We start from the raw sequence: 27,647 nt of genomic DNA, 5'->3' as shown, positions 1-27,647 counted from the left end.
CGGGGAGAGAAAGTATAAAAGGCGCGCCGTGGCGCCTGATTTGTGAATGGAATAGTAGCGCCTGGCGTTCAGGTGCAGCGGCGAGAAAGCAGCAGCAGCAGCAACGTTAGTGTTGCAGTATAGTAGCGGCCTGCGTTACAGTGTAGCGGCCTGCGTTACAGTGTAGCAGCGGGTAGTTACAGTGTAGCGGCGGCCTGCGTTACAGTGTAGCGACCGACAGCCCAGACCACGTTGCAACATGAAGTACATCATCGGCATTGGAGGGTAAGTACTTGCTGTAAGTAACACAACGGAGCACGTGTAGGAAGGGACTGCTGATGCTGAATTAGACTGGAAATAGACACAAAATGCTGGGGTAACTCAGCAGGTCAGGTAGCATCTCTGGAGAGAAGGAATAGGTGTCGTTTTGAGTTGAGACCCGTTAGACTCTGAAGAAACGTCATCTATTCCTTCTCTCCAGAGAAGCTGCCTGGCCCGCTGAGTTACTCCAGCATTTTGTGTCTATCCACAACGTAGCACGTGTTGGCGAAGAATTATTGAACTTGAAATGAAACTTTTTTTGCCGCTAGTGTCTGAATTTGGAGAGAATTCGGTGAATTGAAGAACTTCGAAGGTATTAAAGGAATTATTTTAAAGTATCTATACGACTTTAAAAATCAACTTGTATGGTGTAATTAATTGAAATTTCTACAATAGTTAAAACGTGAATTAATCAAAATGTAATTTTTAAAAAAATCTAAATATAATGTTGATCATAAGAATTTAAAATCTAGCCCAGTTTAACCGCAGTTCGCTTTACGTATCCGAAGCCTTGTTGCTTTGACAATTTTCTTTGGAAAATGTAGTAAATGTGGCACAAAATGTCGGCTTTACTGTGGCGTTAACCTTGAGATGAGTGCGTTTCCCGCGCACCCGTCCGGCCCGTTCAACTACATATTTGTGGCGCCTTCAATAACTGCCTCCATCCACCCAGCACCACACCCACGCCTTCCCCTGTCACCACCGCATAACATTCAAATCGTTATTACTCATCAATGAATCTTTGCATAAAGAATTCATTGTTTCCCTCTTTCCGAATCCCTATCCCATATAAAATCTATTAAACCAAGTAACGTCTGGGCTATTTTAAGCGGGACCTGTGGGAGGAAGAGAACTGCAGATGCTGGTTTACACTGAAGATCATAGACACGAAATGCTGGAGTAACTCAGCGGGACAGGCAGCATCTCTGGAGAGAAGGAATGGGTGACGTTTCGGGTCGAGACCCTTCTTCAGATTTATTCCCTTGTTGCAAAGTTGTACATTTGATCAGAGGATTGACTTTGGTGTAGCGGGTGGGTTTTATGCATCTCCCGCGCTGGGCGCTCAATTCGAGTTTGAATTTGGCGCCCTTTCTGGAGGGGGTTGCATGGGCTGGCGCGCCTCTGGCGGAGCTGCAGCGACTGACTGTTCGCGCTCGGTGTCAATACAACTCTAATACACTGGGATAATAATGTCTGCATGGAATATTAACCTCCAACTTTCTCCCCCACTGACCTTGCAGCGTGACCAACGGTGGCAAGACCACACTGACCAATAAAATTAGCCAAATATTACCCAACTGCTGCGTCGTGCACCAGGACGACTTTTACAAGGTGAGCCCAACTTTTTTTCCCTCTCTATTTTAAACCTGTTTTGGCGCCTGTTTGTGACAGTTGTAATCAATGGTAATTAAAACAACACTGTCCAAAGTCCTGATGTGCCGAGTGCAATATCTGGGAGTGATATCACTGGGTTAAGTGCTTTCATTATGGGATACTTGAAACATGTTGATACTGGGGAAAAGACATTTGTGATATTTGAATCATGCGCGCTCAAGAATTTGTGCCCGCAGTTCAGTTATTACACTAGCTGTCTACTAATCTGGAGTTTTTTGATTACTGGCCATGGCGTGGCGATATCCTGGGACATTTCACTTAAACATCTCAGCATTGGGAACTCATGGCTGATTTGGGTTTAATATAACCGTTGTAATGTTGCACGGGGCATGGAATTTGAATCTTAATCTGAGTTCACTGGGGGATAGAAACAGAATGTAGATGCAGCGGTAGGCCATTCGGTCCATCGAGCCAGTACTGCCATTCAATATGATCATGGTTGGTCATCCAGAATCAGTACCCTGTTCCTGCTTTCTCCCCATATCCATTGACTGTTAGCCCTGAGAGCTAAATCTAACTCTTTTGAATATACCATGGTGGGACATTCTGATTGGCTTTGAATACCACATTACCAAACCATTTGGTATAGAGGGAGGATGTATATGAATCTGCCATGGTTCCTACTGCATGAAGATGATTTTTGCTGGGAGCTTCACAGTAAGTACAGGCTGTGATCAACCATGCTCTGAAGGCTTTTTAACTCTTCATAGCCAATGTCAGCCTTTCTCATCCAGAATGGCCATTGGCGTGATGTAGCCAGTCATATAACAAAACATCAGGGACTTTGGGCAAGTGCACTTAGATTGATAAGATTCCTGTCGTGTGTAAATACATTGTTTGTAGCCTTGTTTTTATGACTATTTCAGACACCAGATCAGATAGAAGTTGGGCAAGATGGATTTAAACAATGGGATGGTAAGAATGGTATTGGTCGTAGGCAATGACATTTTCTAACAAAGATCTACGTTGACATTAATTTCACCTTGTGTTGGTCCTTGTGATAACCTGCTGGGTTCTTTTTTGCCCTTCAGTGATCACGGCCCTCGACATGGAGGCAATGATGAGCACTGTCAACGCTTGGATTGACAACCCAGTAAAGTTTGCCCGCTCTCACGGGGTGGCCGTCACTCCAGCCTCCAGCGAGCCGAGCCGTCCAGAGGGAGGAGTGCAGATATTGATAATGGAAGGGTTCCTGTTGTATAACTACAGGTGCAGTTATCTACAGTTATCCCAACTTCAGTTTGAGAAAGATGGGGTTTTCTAGAGTACTGTCAGACTTTCATGCTGCTGCATGGGTTTCCGTTAAAGCATAATGGAGGCGGTGAGCCTCTTTGTACTGCATTCACTCCAACTGGGTCAGAGCCAGTAGGGTTTTAAAGTACACATTTTCTGGGTAGCATTAAAACTAGAATAATGTCAGGGTGCATTAAACTGTTACTTGGGCTGTCATTGACAATAATGTGAGGTGATTATGGGCATTAAACTAAAATATTGAACCAGTATATTGCTTTGTTATTTTTAAACAAATAAATAACATTAGCATTTCTATTGATTTGCAAAGTAATGAATTATAACCTTGATTTTAAAGTGATTTTTTTATTATTTTTTTATTCGTCACCCCCCCACCCCTTGTTTGTGTTTCTAGTTATGATGCTTGAATGATCTTAGCCATAAACCTTTATACTCCCTTACCCAGAATTGGCATTGTAAACATTTTTGGCCAAGCAGTATTTAACCTTGATGTGTTTTGTCTAATCAATAGTATCAATGATCAATCGTTTCCAATAGTTCTAATACAGATTGTAGGTAGAATGATCCAGCCTGTTTTTCATGAACCAATTGTTTTTCCTCCCTGACCCAGGCCTTTGGTTTCGATTTTCAATCGCCGTTACTATCTGAGCCTTTCGTATGAAGAATGCAAAAGGAGGAGGAGGTAAATGGCCACTTTGTGTTGATGCACGTGCCTGCCGTTACAGTTCATTCTGCAACAATCTACCCGAGTGCAGCCATGTTAACTGAAGCTGTTTTCACTTCCAGTACAAGGAACTACACTGTACCTGACCCACCTGGCTTGTTTGATGGGCATGTGTGGCCAATGTATCTAAAGCACAGGAAAGAGATGGAGGCCAACAACGTTGATGTTGGTATGTGATGGTTGCGTTCTCTGTTACAAGCTGGCAATTAAACAGCTCTGTCATGCACAGTGGTGGGCAGACGAAAGAAGTGAAAATAAGATGAGGTTGTGTGAGGTTTGTCCAGTGAAGAGACTTCCTTTGGTTGGATGGTCTAAGGTGAAATGCAGGATGTAGGTTGGGAAAGATTATCTGCATTTTTAGAAGATCGGGGTCCTCGAATGTTGGTTTTCCACTTTGGGAACTGCAGATATTAAACTAGTCAAGGAGACATTTCTGGTCTTCTGAGAAATTGCCGATTATAGTGTTAGTGAGGAAACTCCTCAGATCAGCCACGATCCCACATAACAGAACGAACACTGAATGCTCCAATTTTGGGTAACTAACGCAGAACCATCCCATCTTTTTTCTCCCCCCCCCCCCCTTCCAACTAGATTCCATCCTCGGGCATCACTGCCTTTTCGATCCTTGTTTTGCACCTTTTGGCTTTTCGTCTGCGGCTTTGGTCTAACCATGTACCCCCACCTGTATCCACCTATCACTTGCCAGACTTTACCCTGCCCCTACCTCCACATACTATAATTGGTAAGATGAAGGGTCTCGACCCAAAATGGTGCCAGTTCACATTCTCCAGACATGCTGTTACTCCAGCACTCTTGTTTTTTTATTTTTGTAAATCGGGAGTTGCTTGCATGAGTATGTCAGCCCAGCTGGCTTTCCAGCTTGACCTCTGAACTGAGGGAAGTGGGCTGTAGATTAAACCTTTGTCTGCTGTCCTGAAGACTGTTTCTGGCACTGGTTGGAATTTGGGGAGGCAACTTGTACTTGGAATTTAAGTGGTTTAGAATGAATGCAATTAAATTTAAGAAATTATATTTCCAGTGTATCTGAACGGTTTGAAGTCGAAGGATGATATCTATCTACAAGTGTATGAAGAGATTCAGAATCTCATCCTCAATTCTTCATAGGTAATTATCCAGTTAATTATCAAATTATTTAGATTCCTGTTTGGATTATGTCACAGTTTTAATGATTTTTGAATCTTTGTTTCAGGGACTGGTGCACTGAAGACGTGTGAGGATGAAGATGTAAATAGTTGATCTATCTTGGAAATTTGTCCTCTTAGATTTCTGTATATAGATTGGACATGGTTTAAGTTATTTCAATCTGCCTCTTATGGCCGTTTATATTTTTAAAGCTTTGTGAACTTTATTTTTTTTTTAATGTGGATCATTTCTGTAACTTTTTATTGCTAACTGTGTATGATTTTTGAACATTGTAAACTGATGCCCACAGTAATGACTTGAGTATTGAATGTTGTGCTTTCCAATTTGTAACTATTGTCTTAGTTTGCCGTCTGCTTTTCTACAGACATTGTATTGCAGTCTGCAAAGCCTTGTCTTTAAAGTGGTGTTCAACAAGGTTCCTTCTCGGAACTACTGGTCCAAATGTTATACCTGGCAATGCAATAATTGGGGGAAGCGTGACCTTCATACAATGGCAATAACAGTTAGGGTAACTTCTAGAGTGGAGGTTTGCATTGGGAGGGGTATAATACCTGTTCACTGGGGTTGACTTGTCCTGCACCCTGTACTAGATGTTAGTCCGTATGGAACAACTCCATATGCATTTATGTCCCGTGTAGAGCTATGTTTTAATAGTTCACTATCTGATCACTCAAACTTTACACTTGATGACATTGAAGATGGGGGGGGGGGGGGGGGGGGTTGGGGGGGGGGGTTGACTGAATAACTCCAAGGAAAATCTTTTTATAACCAATAATGTGCGAGCTATGAATTTAACCAGCTGCCCCACTAAAGGGTGTAAAACTTTAATAGATTTTTTTAAATGGCATTAAAGGACCATTTTAATTCATCAGAACTATTTTGTAATCTTCAAGGTAAAGTTTAAAAATGCAACCATGTCTTGTATAATGAGTTTGGCTGGTGTTTAGTTGCCAACTCCATACTCAGGGAATACACACTCCATTTGGCAGAGGGAATATTAAAAGGAGCATAATTGATTTTCTAAATATAGCTGTGTTCATTTTCAAGTAATTACCATTTTTAAATGGTAAACATTAGAATTACTTCTGATGACAAGTGTGCTGTCTCATCATCCATATGCCAGCTATTCTATGTGAAAGCTTTAAACAGTACGTCTCAAGACAAAACCATAGCTGCTGGTGATAAATCCTCAGTCGAGCTTTATTCAAACGTGTATCTGTCAATGTTCTGGATCTACTGCTCTTTTGGCTGTTCAATGCCTTTTGATACTTTTGGTTTCTTTTGCAAGTCATTAGAATCTTGTGTATTTGTCTGCATTCTCCATTGTTGAGCTATGTATTCTCATTGCACATCTCTCCTCTCACACTCTTCTGTATCATTTGCCTTCATGTTTATTACCTTCCTAAGTTCAGCCACTTCATCTTCCAGTCTACTTTTTAAAAATGGCCTTCACTAATTGTGTCCCACTACTCAAAGTTCATGTGAAATAATTCAAAAACAGAAGGTGTGGGAACTATATACACATTTAGTAAATTAGCGGTGGATGGTGGGGCATTCTCATGGGAAATAAAAAATGACCATGTCAGGTGACTTAGCCATGGGACATTACTCTCTCATAGAAAATAGGTGCAGAGTAGGCCCTTTGTGTCAGGACTGCCATTCAATATGATCATGTCTGATCATCCAAAATTAATGCCCCGTTCTTGCTTTTTTTTTTTTTTTACCCCATATCCCTTGATTCTGTTAGTCCTAAGAGCCAAATCTAACGAAAACATCCAGTGAATTGGCCTCCACTGCCTTCTGTGGCAGAGAATTCCACAGATTCACAACTCTGGGTGAAAAGGTTTTCCTCATCTCAGTCCTAAATGGCCGACCCATTATTATTAAATTATGACGCCTGGTTCTGGACTCCCCCCCCCCCCCAACATCGGGAACATTTTTCTCGTGATAAATCAGTCATGATTGAATGACAGAATAGACTTGATGGGCCAAATGGCCTAATTCTGCCTCTCTCACCCATAACCTTATAGCTACTGCAAGTGGGAGCAGTACTGGTGAGGGCTGATGTGTAACTAGCCGGCTCGTAAATCATACATGTAAATATTTGACACAATCTCAACTTCCATTATAACTATCATCTAGGGTTTAAAGTAGTTAAATCATGTGCTGAGTCTTCAAATGCTGCTCTGGGATACCCTATTCATCACAATCCTGCTGCCTTTATCAATTAACTCACGGGCACAGCTAATTACCAGAACCCTGTACAATTGGTGGCAAAAACAGGAAAGTAGACTATTATCTGAATAATGGCCGATTAGGAAAAGAGATGCAATGAGACCTAGGTGTCATGGTACACCAGTCATTGAAAGTAGGCATGCAGGTGCAGCAGGCAGTGAAGAAAGCGAATGGTATGTTACCATTCATAGCAAAAGAATTTGAGTATAGGAGCAGGGAGGTTCTACTGCAGTTGTACAGGGTCTTGGTGAGACCACACCTGGAGTATTGCGTACAGTTTTGGTCTTCTAATCTGAGAAAAGACATTCTTGCCATGGTGGGAGTACAGAGAAGGTTCACCAGGTGATTCCTGGGATGTCGGGACTTTCATATGAAGAGAGACTGGATAGACTTGGATTGTACCCGCTAGAATTTAGAAGATTGAATGGGGATCTTATAGAAACTCACAAAATTCTTAAGGGGTTGAACAGGCTAGATGCAGGAAGATTGTTCCTGATGTTGAGGAAGTCCAGAACAAGGGGTCACAGTTTAAGGATAAGGGGGAAATCTTTTAGGACCGAGATGAGGAAAACATTTTTCACACAGAGAGTGGTGAATCTCTGGAATTCTCTCCCACAGAAGGTAGTTGAGGCCAGTTCATTGGCTATATTCAAGAGGGAGTTAGATGTGGCCCTTGTGGCTAAAGGGATCAGGGGGTATGGAGAGAAGGCAGGTACAGGATAATGAGTTGGATGATCAGCCATGATCATATTGAATGGCGGTACAGGCTCGAATGGCCTACTCCACCTATTTTCTATGTTTCTATCACAGTAGGACCTCCTTGCTCCTATACTAAAACCCTCTCGCTATGAAGGCCAGCATGCCATTTGTTTTCTTCGCTGCCTGCTGTACCTGCATACTAACTTTCAGTGACTGATGTACAAGGACATCTGGGTTTTGTTGCACCTCCCCTTTTCCTAATCTGACACCATTCAGATAATCTGCCTTTTTGTTCTGGCCACCAAAGTGGATAACCTCATATTTATCCACATTATACCGTATCTGTCCACTCACCCAACCTATCCAAGCCACCCTGCAGCCTCATAGCAACTTCCTCGCAGCTCAAATATGGAGATGTTGCAGTTAATTCCTTCGTCTTTCCAGAGAGGGCTGACCTAAGCCTTTATGGGATTGTTATATTTTTTTTCGAAGAGAAACTGCAACGCTCTGCCTACCTTGTCCATAAGACGCTTTAATCCCCCCCCCCGCCTCCAGGCTCCACTGTTAATTAAAATACAGCTGTGACAATCCACCATGACCTTCTTTAGTACAGAAGCCAATTCTGGGAAATGCAATAGATTAAAATAAGTACAATGAATTTAGGGAGCAGGAGTACAATACTTGGAGTTGCCATATGTTGAAAGCTGATGATAGTGGATGGATATTTAGTTTAGAGATACAGCACGGAAACAGGCCCTTCAACAGGCCCTTCAGCCCACCGGGTCCGTGCTGACCAGCGATCCCCACACACTAACGCTATCCTACACCCACTTGGGACAACTTTTATATTTGCCAAGCCAATCAACCTACAAACCTGTGCGTCTTTGTAATGTGGGAGGAAACCAGAGATCTCTGAGAAAATCCACATAGGTCACGGGGAGAACGTGCAAACTCCGCACAGACAGCACCTGTAATCACGGTCGAACCCGGGTCTCCGGCACTGCATTTGCTGTAAGGCAGCAATTACCACTGTACCACCGTGACTGCCCTAGGATGTTTAGCTACTTTTTGCCCCACACGGTGTACCTGCTATTGTTCCTTTTTATCTTCAACTGCCTTTGGCTTTTGCTAATGTCCCTGCCCACCCAACAGGGCACGGGTTATTGATTGGGGACGCCTACTGCACCTATTTTTCAAATGTTTCTCTCTTAACCCCATTCCGCCTTCTCCCCATAACCCCTGACACCTGTACTAATCAAGAATCTAGCTCTGCTGTAAAAAATATCCATTGAGAATATGTATCAATTATAGACGCCACCCTATGAAATGGTGTTGGGTACTCTACTAATTGAAACGTAGAGATATGCTTTGGCCAGTTAAGCCGGGGCAACGGGATGGAGTTACACGAGGGGTGTCTCGTTACAGTGACTGGTTGATGGCTGAGATGGCTGATACTAGAGGTCATGGCTGGTGAAACAGGTGGATGGGCTGGAATTCAGGAAGGATGCAATCCAATACACTGCAAGGCACTCTTCACCCTGGGAACTATTTAGATGACGAGACACTGAGGCCAAAGATTGCATAACACGTGAAGCTCTGGCCTCCAAACCATTGTTTGCGTAAATTGTGTGCAGTTCTGATCTAGCTATGAGGATATCACTAAGACAGAAAGGGAGCAGGAAAGATTCACAAGCATGATGCCGGGACTAGAGGGCTTGAGTTAGGAGAGTCTGGATCAATTGGTGCGTTCTCCTCCTCGTTTGGAACTACATGGGTCAAATGCAGAGAAGAATTACGAGGATGTTGCCAGGACCTGAGGGCCAGAGCTGTAGGGAGAGTTTGAGCAGGCTAGGGCTCGGCTGTGGAGCGCAGCACAAAATATGAGAGGAATAGATAGTGTAAATGGTAATAGGATTAGAGGCTGGTGAGACTAGTACAGATGGAACATGTTAGTTGATGCGGGCAAGTTGGGCTGAAGGACCTGTTTCCATGCTGTATGACTCCTGGAGTTTTTAGCATCGTGAAGCCCGTGGTCTCTGGTAAGAAGAGGCCGACTCGGGAGCTCCATGCCACGGAGAGAGTTTCAACTGCCCCGACGTGGGAGTTTCGATCACCCCGACGGGGGAGTTTCGATCACCCCAACTCTGATTGTCGGCTGCGGGGGCTTTGATTGCCCCGACTGCGGGGAACAAGAGGAAGAAGATTGGACTTTACTGCCTTCCATCACAGTGAGGAATGTAGAATCCCCTGTGATGGATGTTTATGTGGTTGTGTGTCTTGTTGCTTTCACTTGGTATGACTGTATGGGAACTCAAGTTTCACTCTTCCTTAACTGGTACTTGTGACAATAAACTGACCTTGGAACCTTGAAGAAGGGTCCCGACCTTAAACGTCACATTTTCCTTTTCTCCAGAGATGCTGCCTGACCCGCTGAGTTACTCCAGCATTTTGTGCCTATCTACAGTCAGAGGCCCTTTGGCCCACCATACCCATGCTAGCTATTGAGTGCCTATCTGTAATGATTGCAGTTAGCAGCACCCTGTGTCCTGTTATCACTCTAGAAGCTGTGCTAAGAGTGCAGGTCAGGCTCAGGCCAGTTCACAGCTGGAACATTCAGTAACGGAGAGGCAGAGAAAGTCATCACTGGAAGCTGGCACCAATGCTGAACCTGTTTTTATCACAAATCCTGTCATCGATGTGAAGCTGCTATTGCTAAAGTTTTATCACAGACTCACATGATGCCGAAGTATCTGCAGAGTTTTATCACAGCAATGAAATTAAGCATTTCTATGTCAGGAGAATGAAGACCTGGCTTTGCAACACAAAATCCTAACATAACTTATTTTGCAAGATAACAACCAAAAGAATGGCAGCATGTCTGTGTAGTTTAGTTTATTTTGGAAGTGCGAAAACAGGCCCTTCGGCCCACCGAGTCCGTGCCGACCAGCGATCCCCGCACATTAACACTATCCTACACACACTGGGGACAATTTACATTTATACCATGTCAATTAACCTACAAACCTGCACGTCTTTGGAGTGTGGGAGGAAACCGGAGCTCCCAGAGAAAACCCACGCAGGTCACGGGGAGAATGTACAAACTCCGTACAGACAGCACCCGTAGTCGGGATGGAACCCTGGTCTCTGGTGCTGTGTGGCAGGAACTCTACCGCTGTGCCACCGTGCAAACCAGATAAAGTGTTAAAGTGATTATGCCATTGGCGGTTATGTGGGGCAGGATTTGGAAGCAGAATGCTGAGCAGAGCTTTCTGTTATTAGTCGCAAACCATTTACTCATTCACTTCCTCATTTCTGCCCAGTGAGTTTATCTTGTGTGGGTTTTATTTCATACATTCAATTCTCTTTGAAGTTCCATCGCCTGTTCAATAGACATGTGATGAAACATCCTGGTACTAGATACCCATCTTACTTCCTCCACCCCATGTTCCCCTTTACCACTTTGTATCAATAGCCAACCAGCAGAATCCAGCTTCCAGTATACATTCCTCAATACCAGTAATTGAGAAACAATCCATTGTGCAAGACGTTATGAAGCATAAGGACCGAAGTGTTTGGGCAAACGCTTGTCCCTCAACACAAAGCTAACATTTGTTTGTTTTTATCACATTGCTCTTTGTTTAATTTACTTTATAGATTCAGCGCAGAAACAGGCCCTTCGGCCCACCAAGTCTGTGCCTCCATCCCGTACACATGCACTATCCTACACACACTGGGGAGAATTTACATTTTTACTGAAACTAATCAACTTACAAACCAGCATGTCTTTGGAGTGTGGGAGTAACTGGAGCACCCGGAGAAAACCCACAGTCATGTGGAGAATGTACAAATGCCGTACAGACAGCACCTGTGGTCAGGATCGAACCGAGGTATCTGGCACTGTAAGGCAGCAGCTCTACCCGCTGCACCACCGTGCCACCTTTGGCAAAGCAAAGCAGAAATGAGCAATTCTTTTTCTCAGAAAAGTGGTTGTATCTCAAAAATGTTTAATTGGCTCTGAATTTCTTGGAAAATCCAGAAGTGGCGAAAAGTTGCTGTACAAATGGTAGAGCATCGGCTGTAGTCACTGGGCCTTCAGTGGTAGAGCATCGGCTGTAGCTGCTGGGCCTTCAGTGGTAGAGCATCTGCTGTAGCTGCTGGGCCTTCAGTGGTAGAGCATTGACTGTAGTCACTGGGCCTTCAGTGGTAGAGCATCTGCTGTAGCCACTGGGCCTTCAGTGGTAGAGCATCTGCTGTAGCAGCTGGGCCTTCAGTGGTAGAGCATCTGCTGTAGCCACTGGGCCTTCAGTGGTAGAGCATCTGTAGCCACTGGGCCTTCAGTGGTAGAGCATTGGCTGTAGTCACTGGGCCTTCAGTGGTAGAGCATTGGCTGTAGTCACTGGGCCTTCAGTGGTAGAGCATCTGCTGTAGCACTGGGCCTTCAGTGGTAGAGCATCTGCTGTAGCAGCTGGGCCTTCAGTGGTAGAGCATCTGCTGTAGTCACTGGGCCTTCAGTGGTAGAGCATTAGCTGTAGCTGCTGGGCCTTCAGTGGTAGAGCATCTGCTGTAGTCACTGGGCCTTCAGTGGTAGAGCATCTGCTGTAGTCACTGGGCCTTCAGTGGTAGAGCATTGACTGTAGTCACTGGGCCTTCAGTGGTAGAGTATCTGCTGTAGCCGCTGCGGCTTCAGTGGATGGTCAACATGGCCAGAGTCACCATGAATTCAGGCTTGGTTTCTGTAGCAAGGCTGGAGTTTGTCAGCACCACACTGCTACTGCACAGAACCCCTCTGTCCCAAGGTCTCTTATGCATGGGGACACAGCCCACACAACGACCAGCTAATGACGCAGCTGTAGAGTTGCTGCCTTACAGCGCCAGAGACCAGATTCAATCCTGACTACCTGTGCTGTCTGCACAGAGTTTGCATGTTCTCCCTGTGACCACTGAATTATCTCCGGGTGCTCTGGTTTCCTCCCACTTTCCAAAGACATGCAGGTTTATAGGTTATTTGGCTTCTGTAAATTGACCCTAGTGTGTAGGATGGGAAACTGGAATAACATAGAACTACTGTGAATGGGTGACCACTGGTCACTGCAGACTCAGTGGGCCGAAGGGCCTGTTTCCATGCTGTATCTCTAAGCATAAACAACAGTAAAACGGGAACAAAAGCTGAGATTAACCAACCTAGAAATAGAACCCAAAGCACTGTAGCTCACCACAAAACCTATTTAATTTTAGTGTTTATCTTGCACCAGAATGTTACAACTCCTGGAGTAAACATAAATATCTCACATAGAAACATAGAAACATAGAAATTAGGTGCAGGAGTAGGCCATTCGGCCCTTCGAGCCTGCACCGCAATTCAATATGATCATGGTCACATCCCTAGCTCTTAATCAGTTGTCAGTAAACCAAGTCCACACTAACCAGTTACTGATGCCAGTGTAAACCCTTCCAAACAATCTCCGCCACTAAATTGCCTCATGATGTTGAACTCCTCTGTTTGATCCATGATTCTTACATCTAGGGATTGGCGTAAGTTTGATCCTGTTATCCCTGATCTAATGGCCACAATTGTAAAGAAGGTAATGGTAATATTCAGTAATCACCACACTTGATTTTGAGAACCCTTTGTGATACAACTTACATTATGTTATCTGGAATCTACAAAACCAGCATATTAAAATTCACATTCTCGCCCTGGAGACTGGGAGAGGAAGTCTCGGGCACCTAGAGTGAGGAAGGAGATCTGTGATGTTTACAGGATCTGCCACCTCACAGATTAGTCACCATGGACTTAGGCTGGGTACCCAGGCAAGGTTGGAGTCTATCAGTGCAACTGTACTATTTCACACAACACCTTTATGCCAGGTTTGGTTTAGTTTAGAGATACAGCGTGGAGCTACCAAGTCCACATTGACCACTCATCACCCGTTTACGGTAGTTCAATGTTATCCCACTTTTACATCCACTCCCTACACACTAGGAGCAATTGACAGTCCAATTAACCCACAAACGCGCATGTCTTTGGAATGTGTGAGGAAACCGGAGCACCTGGAGAAAACCACGCTGTCCTAGTGAGAACATGCAAACTCCCCACACAGATGGCACCCGTAATCAGGATCGAACCAGGGCCTCTGGCGGTGCGAGGCAGCAACTCTACCGCAGCGTGAATGTGCCGTCCCTCTTAGGCGGGAGGCCACTCAGCCCACAAAGTGACCAGCTGAGTGTAGAACAACAAAAGGTGAGATTAGGCATTTAAGAAATAGTACCCAAGGCCATTAGCAATTAGTAACTAACCATTAGTAATTCTCAGTCAATAGTTTGGCGCTAGCTTTTGCCAGATAACTCATCAGTAAAGTGGGCAGCGAATCGAATGGCTGTGTTGATTGGCCTTTTCCAACCTCCCGCAGGAGAATTGATAAGAAAGTGATGGGAAGATGTGATGTTTAGCATGAGGGTCCTCGTTCCATAGACCACTATAATGTCAGTGTGACTCAACAGCAGCCCACTACTGGCCAATCAGTGAATTATATGCAAGTGGGAATATATTTACTCCTGACACATGAAGCATTAAATACACAAGTATAAATAGCACTTGATCCCGAGGTACTGTACAGCCTGACTGTGCATCAACTAGAAATAACTGTTGGGTAAAGGCCAACGCATTTCAATCCTTTGATTTTGAACGTACAAAATTATTAAACAGCTTTAAAATGATAAAGAATGATGAGGTGGATCAGGGTGAAGTGAGGAGTTTGCATTTGAGAGGAACAGCAAAACCTGTCAGCCTTTAACAACCTCTGGTATCTGGACAATCTGACAACATGGATTCCAGAGGTAGCTCAGTAATTCCAGGACTTTCATGGGACACACGATTGCAATCCCTGCCGAGGTCATGAGCCCAAACTCGATAACTATTTTAAAACATTTCTCACCGTAAAAAACACTCAAAATACTGGGATGAGGGGGGACCTCATTGAAACTTACCGAATAGTGAGAGGCTTGGATAGAGTGGACGTGGAGAGGATGTTTCCACTAATGGGAGAGTCGAAGACCAGAGGTCACAGCCTCAGAATTAAAGGGTGTTCCTTTAGGGAGAGGATGAGGAGGGATTTCTTTGGTCAGAGGGTGGTGAATCTGTGGAATTCTTTGCCACACAAGGCTGTGGAGGCCAAGTCAATGGATATTTTTAAGGCAGAGATAGATAGATTCCTGATTAGTACAGGTGTTAGAGGTTATGGGGAGAAGGCAGGAGAAAGGGGTTAGGAGAGATAGATCAGCCACGATTGAATGGCGGAGTAAACTTGATGGGCTGAATGCTCCTATTCCTTATGACCTTATGACATGAAGTTAGATAAAGGTCACAATAAGAATACAATAGAGATTTAAATCAAGTTTGGTTTTGGAAGTAAATACAGGCTCGGACTCCAAGACTGACATAGTTTAGTGCCCTAAAGCTGATGCAGATATGAGTTGACAAATGCTCATTTGATCTGCTCTCACGATGGGAAACTACCCATAACATCCTCGGATACATCTGGTCAGGCAGTGCAAGACCAGCAACACCTCCTCCTTTATAATGTTGACCTGCTTCAGGACATCATACTTCCTTCACTGCAACTCATTAGCTTCCAAGTCCTTCTTCACTGCAGATACAGAGGAGATGTTTTCATTGAAGACCTTGTCCGTTTCCTGTGATTCCACATAGATCACATCATTCTCCATTATGTAGTCCTTCTCTCTCTCTAGTTACCCTTTATTCTGGATTTATTCAGAATTCTCCTTTAACTTATCAGACAGAGATATCATGGCCCTTTATTGCATTCCAATTTTCCTTCCTTTACTAATACTCGTCAAAACACTAGCTTGGCAATGCATTTCGTTGTCTTTGTACTGTACACTGACAATGACAATTAAAATTGAATCTGAATCTGAATCTGAATCTGAGCTTGATCTCAGATGCCTATACCTGACGTATGCTTCCATCTTTTTCCTGACCAGACTTTGGGTATCTCTCATCAATCAACATTCCTGTATATTGCCTTTCAGCATAACAGAAACATGCTTCTATCTCACCTTCAAATGCCTCACACTTACCCGATGCCCAACTATCTATAAACAACCTCTCCCAATCAACTTTGGAGAATTCCTGCCTGAGGCATTAAGGCTCGCCTTCCCACAATTTAGGACTTTAATTCGGGAACTAGTCTGGAACAAGGAACTGTGACTGTCCATAAGTGGAACAATGGTGCATCAGGGATGTTGTTACAGGTAGCAGTAAACAACATCTCAAAGCTTTGATACTGAGAATAATGAGCCATCTGTAATCTGCATTAGGGTTAGGGTAATGGGACCAGGTAGACACACTCTCAATTCACTGTTGGGATATGGTTATGTATCATGAACCTGTTCTAATTAGTCACAACTAGAATCTAGAATTGGACCTGTGGCAAATCTAGACTTTGTCAACAAGAACCGAACAGCATCAAAAGCCATTGTTGGTAATGATGGGCTGCAGCTGAAGTTTCCATGAGGCAACAGTGGGAGATGCCCAGCCACTGTTAAATGATACCGTGTGACTTTCATCACAAATCTGGCGTTGGCAAAGTCATCACTGCTGTAATGTAGATGGGTGTGAGGTGGAGCAATTTGGCTGGAAGAATGTGGATGCAACATGATGAAGTTCAGCAGCTAGACATTAATTAACGTGGGTAAAAGAAGAACTCTCAAGGTTCAGGCACCCAGATACCAGCAAATATGCCAATGCAGGTCACATTGAGTTTATAAAGTGGCTCAGACAGCATCTCTGGAGATAAGGAATAGGTGACCTGTCTGAAGAACGACCTGAAGAAGGGTCTCGACCTGAAACGTCACCCATTCCTTCTCTCCACAGATGCTGCCTGTCCCGCTGAGTTACTCCAGCATTTTGTGTCTATCTTCAGTTTAAACCAGCATCTGCAGTTCCTTCCTACACATCTATAAAGTGGTCATTCAGCTATTCTTTACGAGCATTTCTATGCTCCATGTGATCCCTGGCCTTAGACTAACCCTCTATTTCTCTCCTACCATTGCACAATGTAGCCTTTGTTTTACATTTAATTCATCTCCTACTAAAAGAAGTGTGATACATGTGGGAAGTGTCCTCAGGATCCTGAACTGCATTGTTAAGGATATGTGGGTAAGCCTGAAGTCTTGACCCAAAACGTCACCCATTCCTTCTCTCCAGAGATGCTGCCTGTCCCGCTGAGTTACTCCAGCATTTATAGACAATAGACAATAGGTGCAGGTGTAGGTCATTCGGCCCTTCGAGCCAGCACCACCATTCAATGTGGTCATGGCTGATCATCGCCAATCAGTACCCCGCTCCTGCCTTCTCCCCATATCCCCTGACTCCACTATCTTTAAGAGCCCTATCTAGCTCTCTCTTGAAAGTATCCAGAGAACTGGCCTCCACCACCCTCTTAGGCAGAGAATTCCACAGACTCACAACTCTCTGTGAGAAAAACTGTTTCCTCGTCTCCGTTCTAAATAGCTTACCCCTTATTCTTAAAGGAACATATTTCCTGCCTCTAATGTGTCCAAACCCTTAACAATCTTTTATGTTTCAATAGATCCCCTCTCATCCTTCTAAATTCCAGTGCACAAGCCCAGCTACTCCATGCTCTCAGCATATGACAGTCCCGCCATCCCGGGAATTAACCTTGTAAACCTACGCTGGGCTCCCTCAATAGCAAGAATGTCCTTCCTCAAATTAGGGGACCAAAATTGCACATAATACTCCAGGTGTGGTCTCACTAGGGCTCTGTACAACTGCAGAAGGACCTCTTTGCTCCTACACTCGACTCCTCTTGTTATAAAGACCAACATGTCATTCGCTTTCTTCACTGCCTGCTGGGTAACTTACACTTGGGTAACTTTTGCTTGGGTAACTTACACCCCAGTGGTATGTACATTGACTTCTCTAACTTCAAATAGTCCTTGCTTTCCCTCTCTCTCCATCCCCTCCCCTTTCCCAGTTCTACCACCAACCTTACTGTCTCCGACTACATTCTATCTCTGTCCCTGAAATTTAGGAGAAGCAATCTTATTGAAATATATATGATTATTAAGGGATTGGACACACTAGAGGCAGGAAACATATTCCCGATGTAGAGGGAGTCCAGAACCAGGGGCCACAGTTTAAGAATAATGGACAGGCCATTCAGAACGGAGATGAGGAAAAAACTTTTAACCAGAGAGTTGTGAATCCGTGGAATTCTCTGGCTCAGAAGATAGTGGAGACCAATTCTTTGGATGCTTTCAAGAGATATTTAGATAGAGCTCTTAAAGATAGCAGAGTCAAGGAATATGGGGAGAAGGCAGGGATGGGGTGCTGATTGTGGATGATCAGCCATGATCACATTGAATGGCGGTGCTGGCTCGAAGGGCCGAATGGCCGATTCCTGCACCTATTATCTATTGTCCCCTGACATCAGTCTGAAGAAGGATCTCGACCTGAAACGCACCCATTCCTTCTCTCCAGAGATGCTGCCTGTCCCGCTGTGTTCCTCCAGCATTTTGTGTCCTCCTTCGATTTCAACCAGCATCCAAGTTCCCTGTAGCAGAGTTATTGAAATGGACCTGGTGCTTTGGTGTCAAGTCACCAAGTCTGTGTAGTTCCAGGAATAACTCACCCCTGTACAGTGTTGCTATAATTGACCCCAGGGCTTCAAGGTTAGAGTGTGGATTAAAATTAGCAAACTCATTACATGGTTTATACCCGTGGCAGCAAGATAGCACAGTTCAAGGAGTGGCCATAGTACATACAACAGTCTGATAACAGTGACCATTACAGGACCAATATTAAAGTGGGCAATGTCACATGCTATCTCCTAGCAAGGATTGAAAATGGAGGAAATGCATGAACCCACAAAAATACAAAAACAACAAGGGCTGCTTACGGCAGGATCCATGTAATTCTTGACTGCTCAAGAAACTTGACTAATCAGCCAAACGATGGTAGATATTGAGTTGGTAATGGTCATTTAAATGCACAGTCTTCCTGTTCCTATTGCCAAACAACTATTAGATAAAATATATATAAAGCACTTACCAGGATGCGAGGGATCTTGTATGTGGTGGCTCCTGTTCAATGATTTGTCCTGCAGGGCTGTTGTATTCCTTGGCCTGCTGAGTGCCCTCTCTAGAGCTGTGCAGGGCCCTATTGTTCCTTGAAGACCAATTCTTTTTTAAATGGTGCTCTTTCTCCAACTTACAGCCGTGACTTTAAGTCGCTGATGGAGATCCTGCGTTCTTTGTGAGCCCCAGCACTTTAGAAACCTTGTGACTGGGGACTGAGGTCAAAGCTGTTATGGCGCCAAAAGAGATTTATGTTTGTACTTGCGGGACCTTTTAATAATACACTTTAGTTCCCTGTAACATGTGAATTCTCTTTTATCTCCAGTTTCTGCCCCTTCCTACTTTATTCCTGTGTAATAAAGACACGTTCATTTATGCAGGTGAAGTGATGCAAATGAGCAGTAAATGAATCATTTTCATTCAGCAGGACCTTTTAGCTGCCCTGGGGTTTAACACAAATTAAAGTTGTTTTAAAACAATCCATACGAGCTCAGTGGTAACTGTTAATATTGACAATGCTCTATTTATCACCACTAGCTCTGGCAGGGAGATTTCTGAGTGAGTTACATAAGGCTGTGCTGGTGCCAGGGAGGCAGATAACTCACCTGGGGGTCACCTTTACCTGCGAATCTGGATGCAGTACGAAGTTACTTATGCTTGTGCTTGTAACACCGTTAGTAGGGGAGGGGGTTAACAAAGCAACACACAGGAGAGAGAAAGAACCTGACTGTTCAAACCTCCTGTACAATCCAACAAAACCAACTTTTCCAACAATTCCCTTCCTCCGTTTTTGGAAAGTGGACCAGTCAGGAGGTAGAATCACAATTTGCAAATTATTTTGCTTTGAGATTTTCGTGAAGTTGCCACTAATAATGTTTCCTGTGCAGAGCTGAAGCAGTTGGATTCTCTAAGTCAGGGTGCAGGGCAGACTTCATCTCAATGGTGAGCCTTGGTGTGCTGGCATCTTGGTTTTAAGGTCAATTAGCTGTTCAAGACTAGTGGAAAAGCTCTGGAAAATCAATACAACAGCCTCATGAGCAGTCAGATATTTACAATTGTTTGTGTCTTACCAGAATAGAGATAGTCTAAAATAAGGAGAGCATTAATGGTCAGTTTGAACAGAGGACACTTTCAGTCTCACAACCTCTGCATCAAATCTGTTAAATGGCTACAGGGGTAATTTTTCATAATACTTTTCTTGTCAACAACATTTGGATTATAACACGTTTGGACATTACAAAAGGTGAGTTTAGGCATGTGAAGAGAATAATATCTGGATTGGTAGAGATTTTGTTTAGTTATGTTTATTAATGTCACATGTACTGTGGTACAGTAAAGAGCTTTTTTGATGCGTGCTACCCAGTTATTGAAAAGACTATACATGATTACATTCAAGCCGTCCACATTGTACAGATATAGAATAAGGAAATGATGTTCAGTGCAAGAAAAAGTCCAGTAAAGTCTGATAAAAGAGGGTCTCCAATGAGTTCGATTTATATTTGTGCAAATGATCAATGTAATGTAGTCCATTACAAGCCTCTACAAGCACTTGGCCCTTTGTTATAACATTCTACAATACATGCGACCAGCGATTTTGTTTTTACATTAACATTCCACTGATTAGATTCGGGCCAGTTATAAATTTCATGTCATGTTTAACATTATGATGCCGAACAAGAGCTCAGCAGTCAGCAAAATGACTGCAGGAACAGAGTCAAAATAACCTGAAGGGAAAATGATCAGCGTGGAATCATTTTAGAAATGTAACTTCTTGACAAGGCAGCGGCAGTGGGGAATTGATTGCCATTTAACCATAGATCTGATGGATTGAGTGGGTCATGAAACAAAAACTTTAAACTGAACAGAGGAAACAAGAAATCCCAAATAGTGAGCACAATAGATACAAAGCTTGCAATTTTATTTTTAGTTTCAATGAGGAGCGGAGGTATGAATCGACAATTAAAATACTCATTTTAATTGAGGATTTAAAAAATACTTTTTCAGCGTTGATGATAGGCGGGTCTTCACGATCAGCCAGAGCCAAAGTCGGAACTGTTTGTAACCTACAGTGGACTTTATCATTGACATTTCACTGTTGTCGGGGAACAAATTGAAACCAGGTCTCGGATTGCAGCTGTAAGTCTCTTGCGGAAAGTTGTTTCTTATAACTTGGAAGCATGATCGAGTTTGAGAAGTTTGACACAAGTGAGAGAATATACAAACTGAATATCAAAGTATATTTGTAACAAACACTTTGTTTTAATGAACCTTTATTTTAAAAAGATCCAATTGTCCCCCAGATTACTTTTCATTATTGTGCTTTCTTCCAGCTTTCTTTTTTTATTGAGACATGGATATGAATTAGTCATCTTGAAAAAAAAATTAAACCCGTCTCCACAGTTTAAAAACAGGCCTAAAGTCATGCAAAAAAAAAAAACACTTTCGAAAACTTGTGTATTGATGCAACTTTTCTGTGTCAGTTTCAGAAAATAAATCAACTTCACGTTAAGAAAACTTTTGGTTTACTTACTTTTCTTTTGATTAGTGTTTGTGATTTAGTGTTCGGTCTGTTGGAGAAATCTTGTGCCGATTTAGAGTGAGCGTGTGACACAGTTATAGGCAGCAGATCCACACGAGAAATCTATTGATAGAAAATGAATCTCGCTCTGCCCTAATAAGGTTAACATCCCTGAACTGGCACGGAGTCAGGAAAGACGCAGCATAACTGAACCAGCTGCACATTGCTGCACTACCTACTTAAGGTCAATGCCTTATCCTGCCATTTTATTCATAGACATCAGCATTTATTCATCTCTTTTGCTACTTTGCAAAGGAAGGGGATGGGATTGGGTGGGGGGAAGTTAAAGAGCATTTGATACTGAAAGAAAAGGAATGTGATGAGGGACAGATTCATCATTGCCTACAAGTGTTACAATTGTTGAATGGTGTCAGATAAACTCACCCCTACATATTCACTGCCATGGACTATGATGTGCAGAGGTAAGCCTCATTGCTCACTGTTATCTCACACGGTTAGTACTGGAGGCCAAATACACCTTTCACCCACCTCCGTCGATGTGGAGTCTATCCAGACATTATTGTACATTCATACCAGGAAGCCCAGATCAAGGGAAGAGTCCCGGTGCCTTAGAGCACCCCAGCATTTGAAACAAAGGATAATGTGGGAGGAGATACACCAGGAAGAAGCGACCAGATGACATCAAGCCTGCACGTCAATTTCAGATAAAGACTCAAAGTACTGGAGGAATTCAGTAGGTCGGGTTTTATCTGTGGAGGGAATGGACATTTCTCCAAGGAAGTTGCCTGATCCATTGTGTTCCACCAGCACTTTGCGTTTTGTTCAGGTTTCCAGCATCTGCAGTTCCTTATGTCTCCTTTTTAATTTCAGATGATAGCAGAAAGTGAAGAGTGTTAAAGATTGAGACTGGGAGATGAGTAAAGTAGAAGGTTTGCCATGACAGGTGTCAGGGGTTATGGGGAGAAGACAGGAGAATGGGGTTAGGAGGGAGAGATAGATCAGCCATGATTGAATGGTGGAGTAGACTTGATGGGCTGAATAGTCTGATTCTGCTCCTATATGACCTTATGACGTCCATGAAATTAAAGTGAAGAAAAGCAAAAGATTGTGAAGCAGTACAGGATTTTTTGGACCTTATGAGGAGGAAGAAATAAAGATCAGGGATTGGTGAGATTTGAGAAACGACCGCAGAATAAACTCTGTCAAAAATACTAAGGAAACCTTGGATAGAAGCCTTTTATAAAACCTAATCAAGGTTTCTTTCACTGTGTTGACTTGATTCACGTTGATTGACTTGATGACGGTTTGAGTAACATGAGTAACTAAATTAAAGTTATCACGGAATAAGTCACAAACATTAAAATTGTTGTGTTTTCTTTGTTGCTATTTTATCTAATTAGACGGGAAGTGGTGGTGCCTTGTGGCAGCGGCTACCTGCCGACCCTCTGTCTTTTTTCTTTCTTTTGTCTAGTTAGGAGTATGTTTTTAGTTTCATTTTAGCTGTGTATATGTTGGGGGTGGGGAAATTTTTAATCTCTTCTCTGAACAGAGGACGTGACTTTTCCCTTGTCGTGTCTCCATTGTCGTTGGGCCTAACATCGCTGAGCTGGCGGCCTCCAACCGGGATCGACCTGAGGGTTCCAGCCGTAGAGCCTGCGGACTCACCATCGCGGAGCTGGCTGACTTCGGAGCTTAGGAGCTTCGGCCGCGGGCCCTGTGGACGGTGGAGTCGGGAGTTCGCGGGACCGATTTTCGGAGCTCCCGCAACGGCAACTTCGCCCGCCCGAATCGAGGGTTTGAATCGGACCAGAGCAGCGCCTTACATCGCCCGGCGCGGCTTAAACAGTCCCGGGACTTACCATCTCCCACCGGGGGCTTTAACACCAGGAGCCCCAGTCGCCTCAACATTGCAGCTTGGCTGCCTGACCACGGGAGAAGAACAAAGGACAGGGAAGAGATAAGACAAACAGTGTTTGTCCATCACAGTGAGGAGGTGTTTGGAGATTCACCGTGATGGATGTTTATGTGGAATTGTGTTAATTGTGTGTTTTGGTCTTTTTTTGCTGTTGTGACTGCAGGAACGAAATTTTGTTCAAACATTGCTTGTTTGAATGACAATAAATGAAAATTAGTATCTAATTCTTTTGGTTGAATGGCTACTTAGTCGCATACCATGGAGCTGTGTTGTTGAGGGTTTCGCTGTGCTACTGCGGAAAAAGGACTCCATTTATTTTGATAACTATTTGAAAGCGGTGGGGAAGCAGCGTGGTGCTAATGCCTTAATTAACCAGACAGGTCCATCTGAGTGACGAGTTTAAAAAAAGGACTTATCTTTGTACTTGTGCATCATATACCAGACATCCCATGCAATGCATTGAATTTGAAGTGCAGACAATATCTGTCTCTAAGCATGGAAACTAGTTTATGCATAGCAGGTGTTCACAAGTTGTAAATCAAATGCCAGCGATCCTGATTTTGTTTTAATGGTTGAGAATTGAATTTGAACCCCCAGAGACTACACTGATTCCATTCAGCTATGGACTTGACCCTCTTATTCTGTACATGGACACAAAGTGCTGGAATACATTAAAACATTCTTGTAAGAGATGAATCTTATTCATTGCTATTTTCCTACCTACAGGACTGTAATGCATGTCTGCTAAAGACATGGGCATTCTAGCTTTTTAAAATTCACAAGTTTGTCAGATAAAACAGAGTTATGAAAAAAAATGCTTCTGTGAGAGGTCACACACGTGACCATTCCTATTTGACCCTAAACAAACATTGTCAGCATAACATAAATATTTCACGTGATAGTCACACGTGACTAAAATGGGCCAGAAAAACAGAGAAATTCCTCTTCATATTAGACATAGAAACACAATTAGGTGCAGGAGTAGGCCTTCGTTCGAGCCTTTCACCGCCATTCAAAGATGGCTGATATTCAGTATCCCGTACCTGCCTTTCTCCATACCCCTTGATCCCCTTAGGTCACAAGGGCCACATCTACTCCCTCTTAAATATAGCCAATGAACTGGCCTCAACTACCCTCTGTGGCATCTGACCAGAGATTCACCACTCTCTGCGTGAAAAAAGTTCTTCTCATCTCGGTTTTAAAGGATTTCCCCTTTCTGAAGGTACATACTTTAATTTTGATGCTGTGGCCTCTGTTTCCTAGACTCTCCCACTAGTGGAAACATCTTCTCCACATCCACTCAATCCAGGCAAAGTGGGTCTATTCTGGGCAAGATCACCACCTGGCGGCCACGCATCAAACTGCTGCCTCATAGTGACTGTCCGTAGACTGTGGAGGGTATTGACTAATCTAGCCTTCACTGGTTGACCGGAAACACAGCCCTTTTGGGAGGTGCTATGAGACTGCAATCTGTCTCATGCCATCTGTGCTTCCTCTCTGTGCCTTACAAGTATCCAGCACACTCAAGTTGTACAAATAATCTGTAACTTTTGCACTGAAGGATTCCGTAGCCTTATATTAACCCTGGAAGTCCCAAGATAACACTGTGTAGATGTGGGGAAATGTGGGGCAAGTTTATAAAAACAGTGAAACAATGGCCAGGAGTTTATTCCTTGGAGTGAAGGAGGATGAGGGGTGTAGAGGTGTACACAAGGGGAATAGATCAGGTAGATGTACAGAGTCTTTCCCATAGGGGAATCAAGAACCAGAGGACATAGATGTCCACCTGGACCTACCTGATCTCCCGGTTGCTAAACACGTTAATTCTCCTTCCCATTCCCACACTGACCTTTCTGTCCTAGGTCTCTGCCATTGTCAGAGTGAGGCTAAATGCAAATTGGAGGAACAGCATTTCATATTTGCTTGAGCAGCGTACAGCCCAGTGGTAGGAATTTTGATTTCTCTAACTTCAAGTAACCCCGGCATTCCCTCTCTCTCCATCCCTCCCCCACCCAACAGCTAACAATGACATGTTTCCTTCATCATCGTTACGTTTTTACATATCTTTCATTCATTGTTCTACATCTCTCTACATCATCGTCAATATCTCTCAGTTCTCTTTCCAGTGACTTTTAGTCTGACGAAGGATCTTGACCCAAAACGGTACCCAAACCTTCCTTCTCTCCAGAGATGCTGCCTGTTCCGCTGAGTTACTCCAGCTTTTTGTGTTTATCTCCAGAGGATGAGGTGGGAAAGATTAAATAGGAACCTGAGGGGTAACTTTTTCACACAGAGGACGGTGGGTGTATGGAACGAGCTGCTGGAGGAGGTAGTTGAGGTCGATACTAGCGCATTGTTTAGGAAGCATTTAGACAGGTACATGGATAGGACAGGTTTGGAGGGATAAAGGCCAGACGCGGGCTGGTGTAGATGGGGCATGTTGGTCGGGAAAGTTGAGCTGAAGGACTTGTTTCCATTCTGTCTGACTCTATGACTCTCTACGTCAGTGAAAATAAAAGAATAAAACAGTATTAAGTAAAACTCAGCACTGTCGTAACTTGTATTTTAGGCTCCTATCCAGAGATCCTCGCACATCATCCTACTGACACTCTAGTGCAGCCTGGAGTTCTACAGCACTGTCAGAGGTGTATTATTTGGATAAGGCCCCTGTGTGAAATTTAAAGCTCCCATGACATAATGTAGATGAGCAGGACCCTTTGTTTTATTGTTCCTCATCGATTCGTCAGGTCATGTGGTCATCAACCCGTTGCCACCTGTACAGTCTTACTGGGATGGGTGGCTCCCACATTATAACAATGACTGTCCTTTTTCCCCTCTCTCTACCCAGTGCTCCAACTGGACTCACATCTAATTCTCCTCCTCCCCCTCTTCAATCCTTATAGTTTTATTTTTGGCCTTTACCCAACTGTCTGCCTAAATAGAACCCTCCTCACCTGTATCCACCTATCACTTGCCAGGTATTGTCCTGCCCCCACCTCTCTTCCAGCAACCTTCCACTCCCCCCACCCCCCCTCCACCAACAATCAGTCCAAAGAAGGGTCCCGACCTGAAACGTTGCCTATCCATGTTTTCCAGAGTTGCTGCCTGACCTGCAGAGTTATTCCAGCACGGTGTCTTATTTTGTACACCACCACATGCAGTTCCATGTTTGTTTAAAACAATCTCATTGGCAATAAAGTATTGGTAGCTTCATGGGTTTGTGATGGTGACGACATTATGCATCATTCTTGTTGTGTGAATGAAAGGTACGGGAACTGATGAATGAACGGGAATCTCCCAACAGTGTTGACAGCTAGGATTATAGAATATCCAGCATCAGAAATACCAAAAGTGATATGAAGCCTTGTGATTTATGATAACATAAATGGTATTGTAGCCTTGTGTTGTCACTGGACTAGTATGTCAGATGGCTGAATTATTAAATCATAGAGGGCGATACATATTCTACCCTGACAGAGGGGTATTTAAGTTGAACAAAGTTGTTTGGAATGGGGAAAGATCATCTGCTGCTATGCCTACGTATTTCCATCTGATAATCTTGCCAACATGGGCCAAACAAGTCCATCAAAAGCCACAGCCAGGCCTGAAGACAGGCAAGGGTCACAACCAAAATGGACCATCTTTATGGCCAACCTTGCATATTTTACCTACCAAAACATAGGCTTCTCTCAAATCGAACAAGTTGTTCACCAAAAGACTTCACAAGCAATGTAATAATTCATTTGGCAACATCATCCCTGCTTGTGAACACATCAATGACCTATACAAGAAGATTCCCAACATCAACATTAGAGACAGACACAAAGTGCTGGAGTAACTCAGCGGGACAGGGAGCATCTCTGGAGAGAAGGAATGGGTGACGTTTCGGGTCAAGACCCTTCCTTCAACACTGGAGACATTTCTATCACTTCTGACTGCAAACTGCCCCTTCAGTTCCCTGATATGTCTCACGCTGTATGAAGATCAGGAAGGAATGGAGCTTGGTAGCATAATGGCCCTGTTACTAGAGTAACGCCCAGAGTTCTAGACACCAAGAGATGAGTTCAAATCCCAGCATGGTAGCTCAATTATCTGAACATCAGGCTTATAAAATAAAGAAGGAAATTAAATAAAAATAATTTGTTGAATTAATTTTAAAATATCTTTGGTTATAGCAACCACAGTACTACTGAACTGTTGTTGAAACCCATGGGTCACCAAGGGTTCGCAAAAAAGGAAACATTTTTTAATGACATTTAAAGAGGTAATCTGACCTATTTTTGGCTTTCAGAGCAGTTCCATGAATC

The 27,647-nt window shown here is 43.6% G+C and overlaps 1 protein-coding gene and 1 pseudogene across 2 annotated transcripts; one reads left to right on the top strand and one right to left on the bottom strand.

The window, feature by feature from the left end:
- Window positions 1–21,408, bottom strand: part of LOC129710966 (beta-1,3-galactosyl-O-glycosyl-glycoprotein beta-1,6-N-acetylglucosaminyltransferase-like) — a 47,438-nt pseudogene extending 26,030 nt beyond the window's left edge.
- On the top strand, window positions 89–5,126 carry mibp (muscle-specific beta 1 integrin binding protein). 2 transcript variants are annotated; one of them, XM_055658304.1, is made up of 8 exons: window positions 89–264; window positions 1,542–1,632; window positions 2,562–2,610; window positions 2,727–2,904; window positions 3,557–3,628; window positions 3,733–3,839; window positions 4,710–4,795; window positions 4,881–5,126. In XM_055658304.1, exons 1-7 carry the CDS (start codon window positions 239–241, stop codon window positions 4,793–4,795), a joined length of 609 nt encoding a protein of 202 aa, XP_055514279.1. In that variant the 5' UTR covers window positions 89–238; the 3' UTR covers window positions 4,881–5,126. The 2 variants fall into 2 exon arrangements, with proteins under 2 accessions (XP_055514279.1, XP_055514280.1); XM_055658305.1 differs by lacking the exon at window positions 2,562–2,610 and having other exon boundaries at window positions 125–264.
- Window positions 21,409–27,647: the final 6,239 nt, after the last annotated feature.

This window comes from Leucoraja erinacea, chromosome 29, assembly GCF_028641065.1.
Source record: "Leucoraja erinacea ecotype New England chromosome 29, Leri_hhj_1, whole genome shotgun sequence".
Taxonomy (NCBI): Eukaryota; Metazoa; Chordata; class Chondrichthyes; order Rajiformes; family Rajidae; genus Leucoraja; species Leucoraja erinaceus.
Note: the sequence above shows the minus strand (reverse complement) of the source record. Positions and strands in the feature narration are given on the sequence as shown.

What these genes read in the sequence shown, in the direction of transcription:
- mibp (XM_055658304.1), top strand. Translation starts at nt 239, where the DNA reads ATGAAGTACATCATCGGCATTGGAGG. An exon ending in ACCAGGACGACTTTTACAAG is followed by an intron (nt 1,633 to 2,561) that starts GTGAGCCCAACT and finishes TGACTATTTCAG; the next exon opens with ACACCAGATCAGATAGAAGT. An exon ending in TTCCTGTTGTATAACTACAG is followed by an intron (nt 2,905 to 3,556) that starts GTGCAGTTATCT and finishes TCCCTGACCCAG; the next exon opens with GCCTTTGGTTTCGATTTTCA.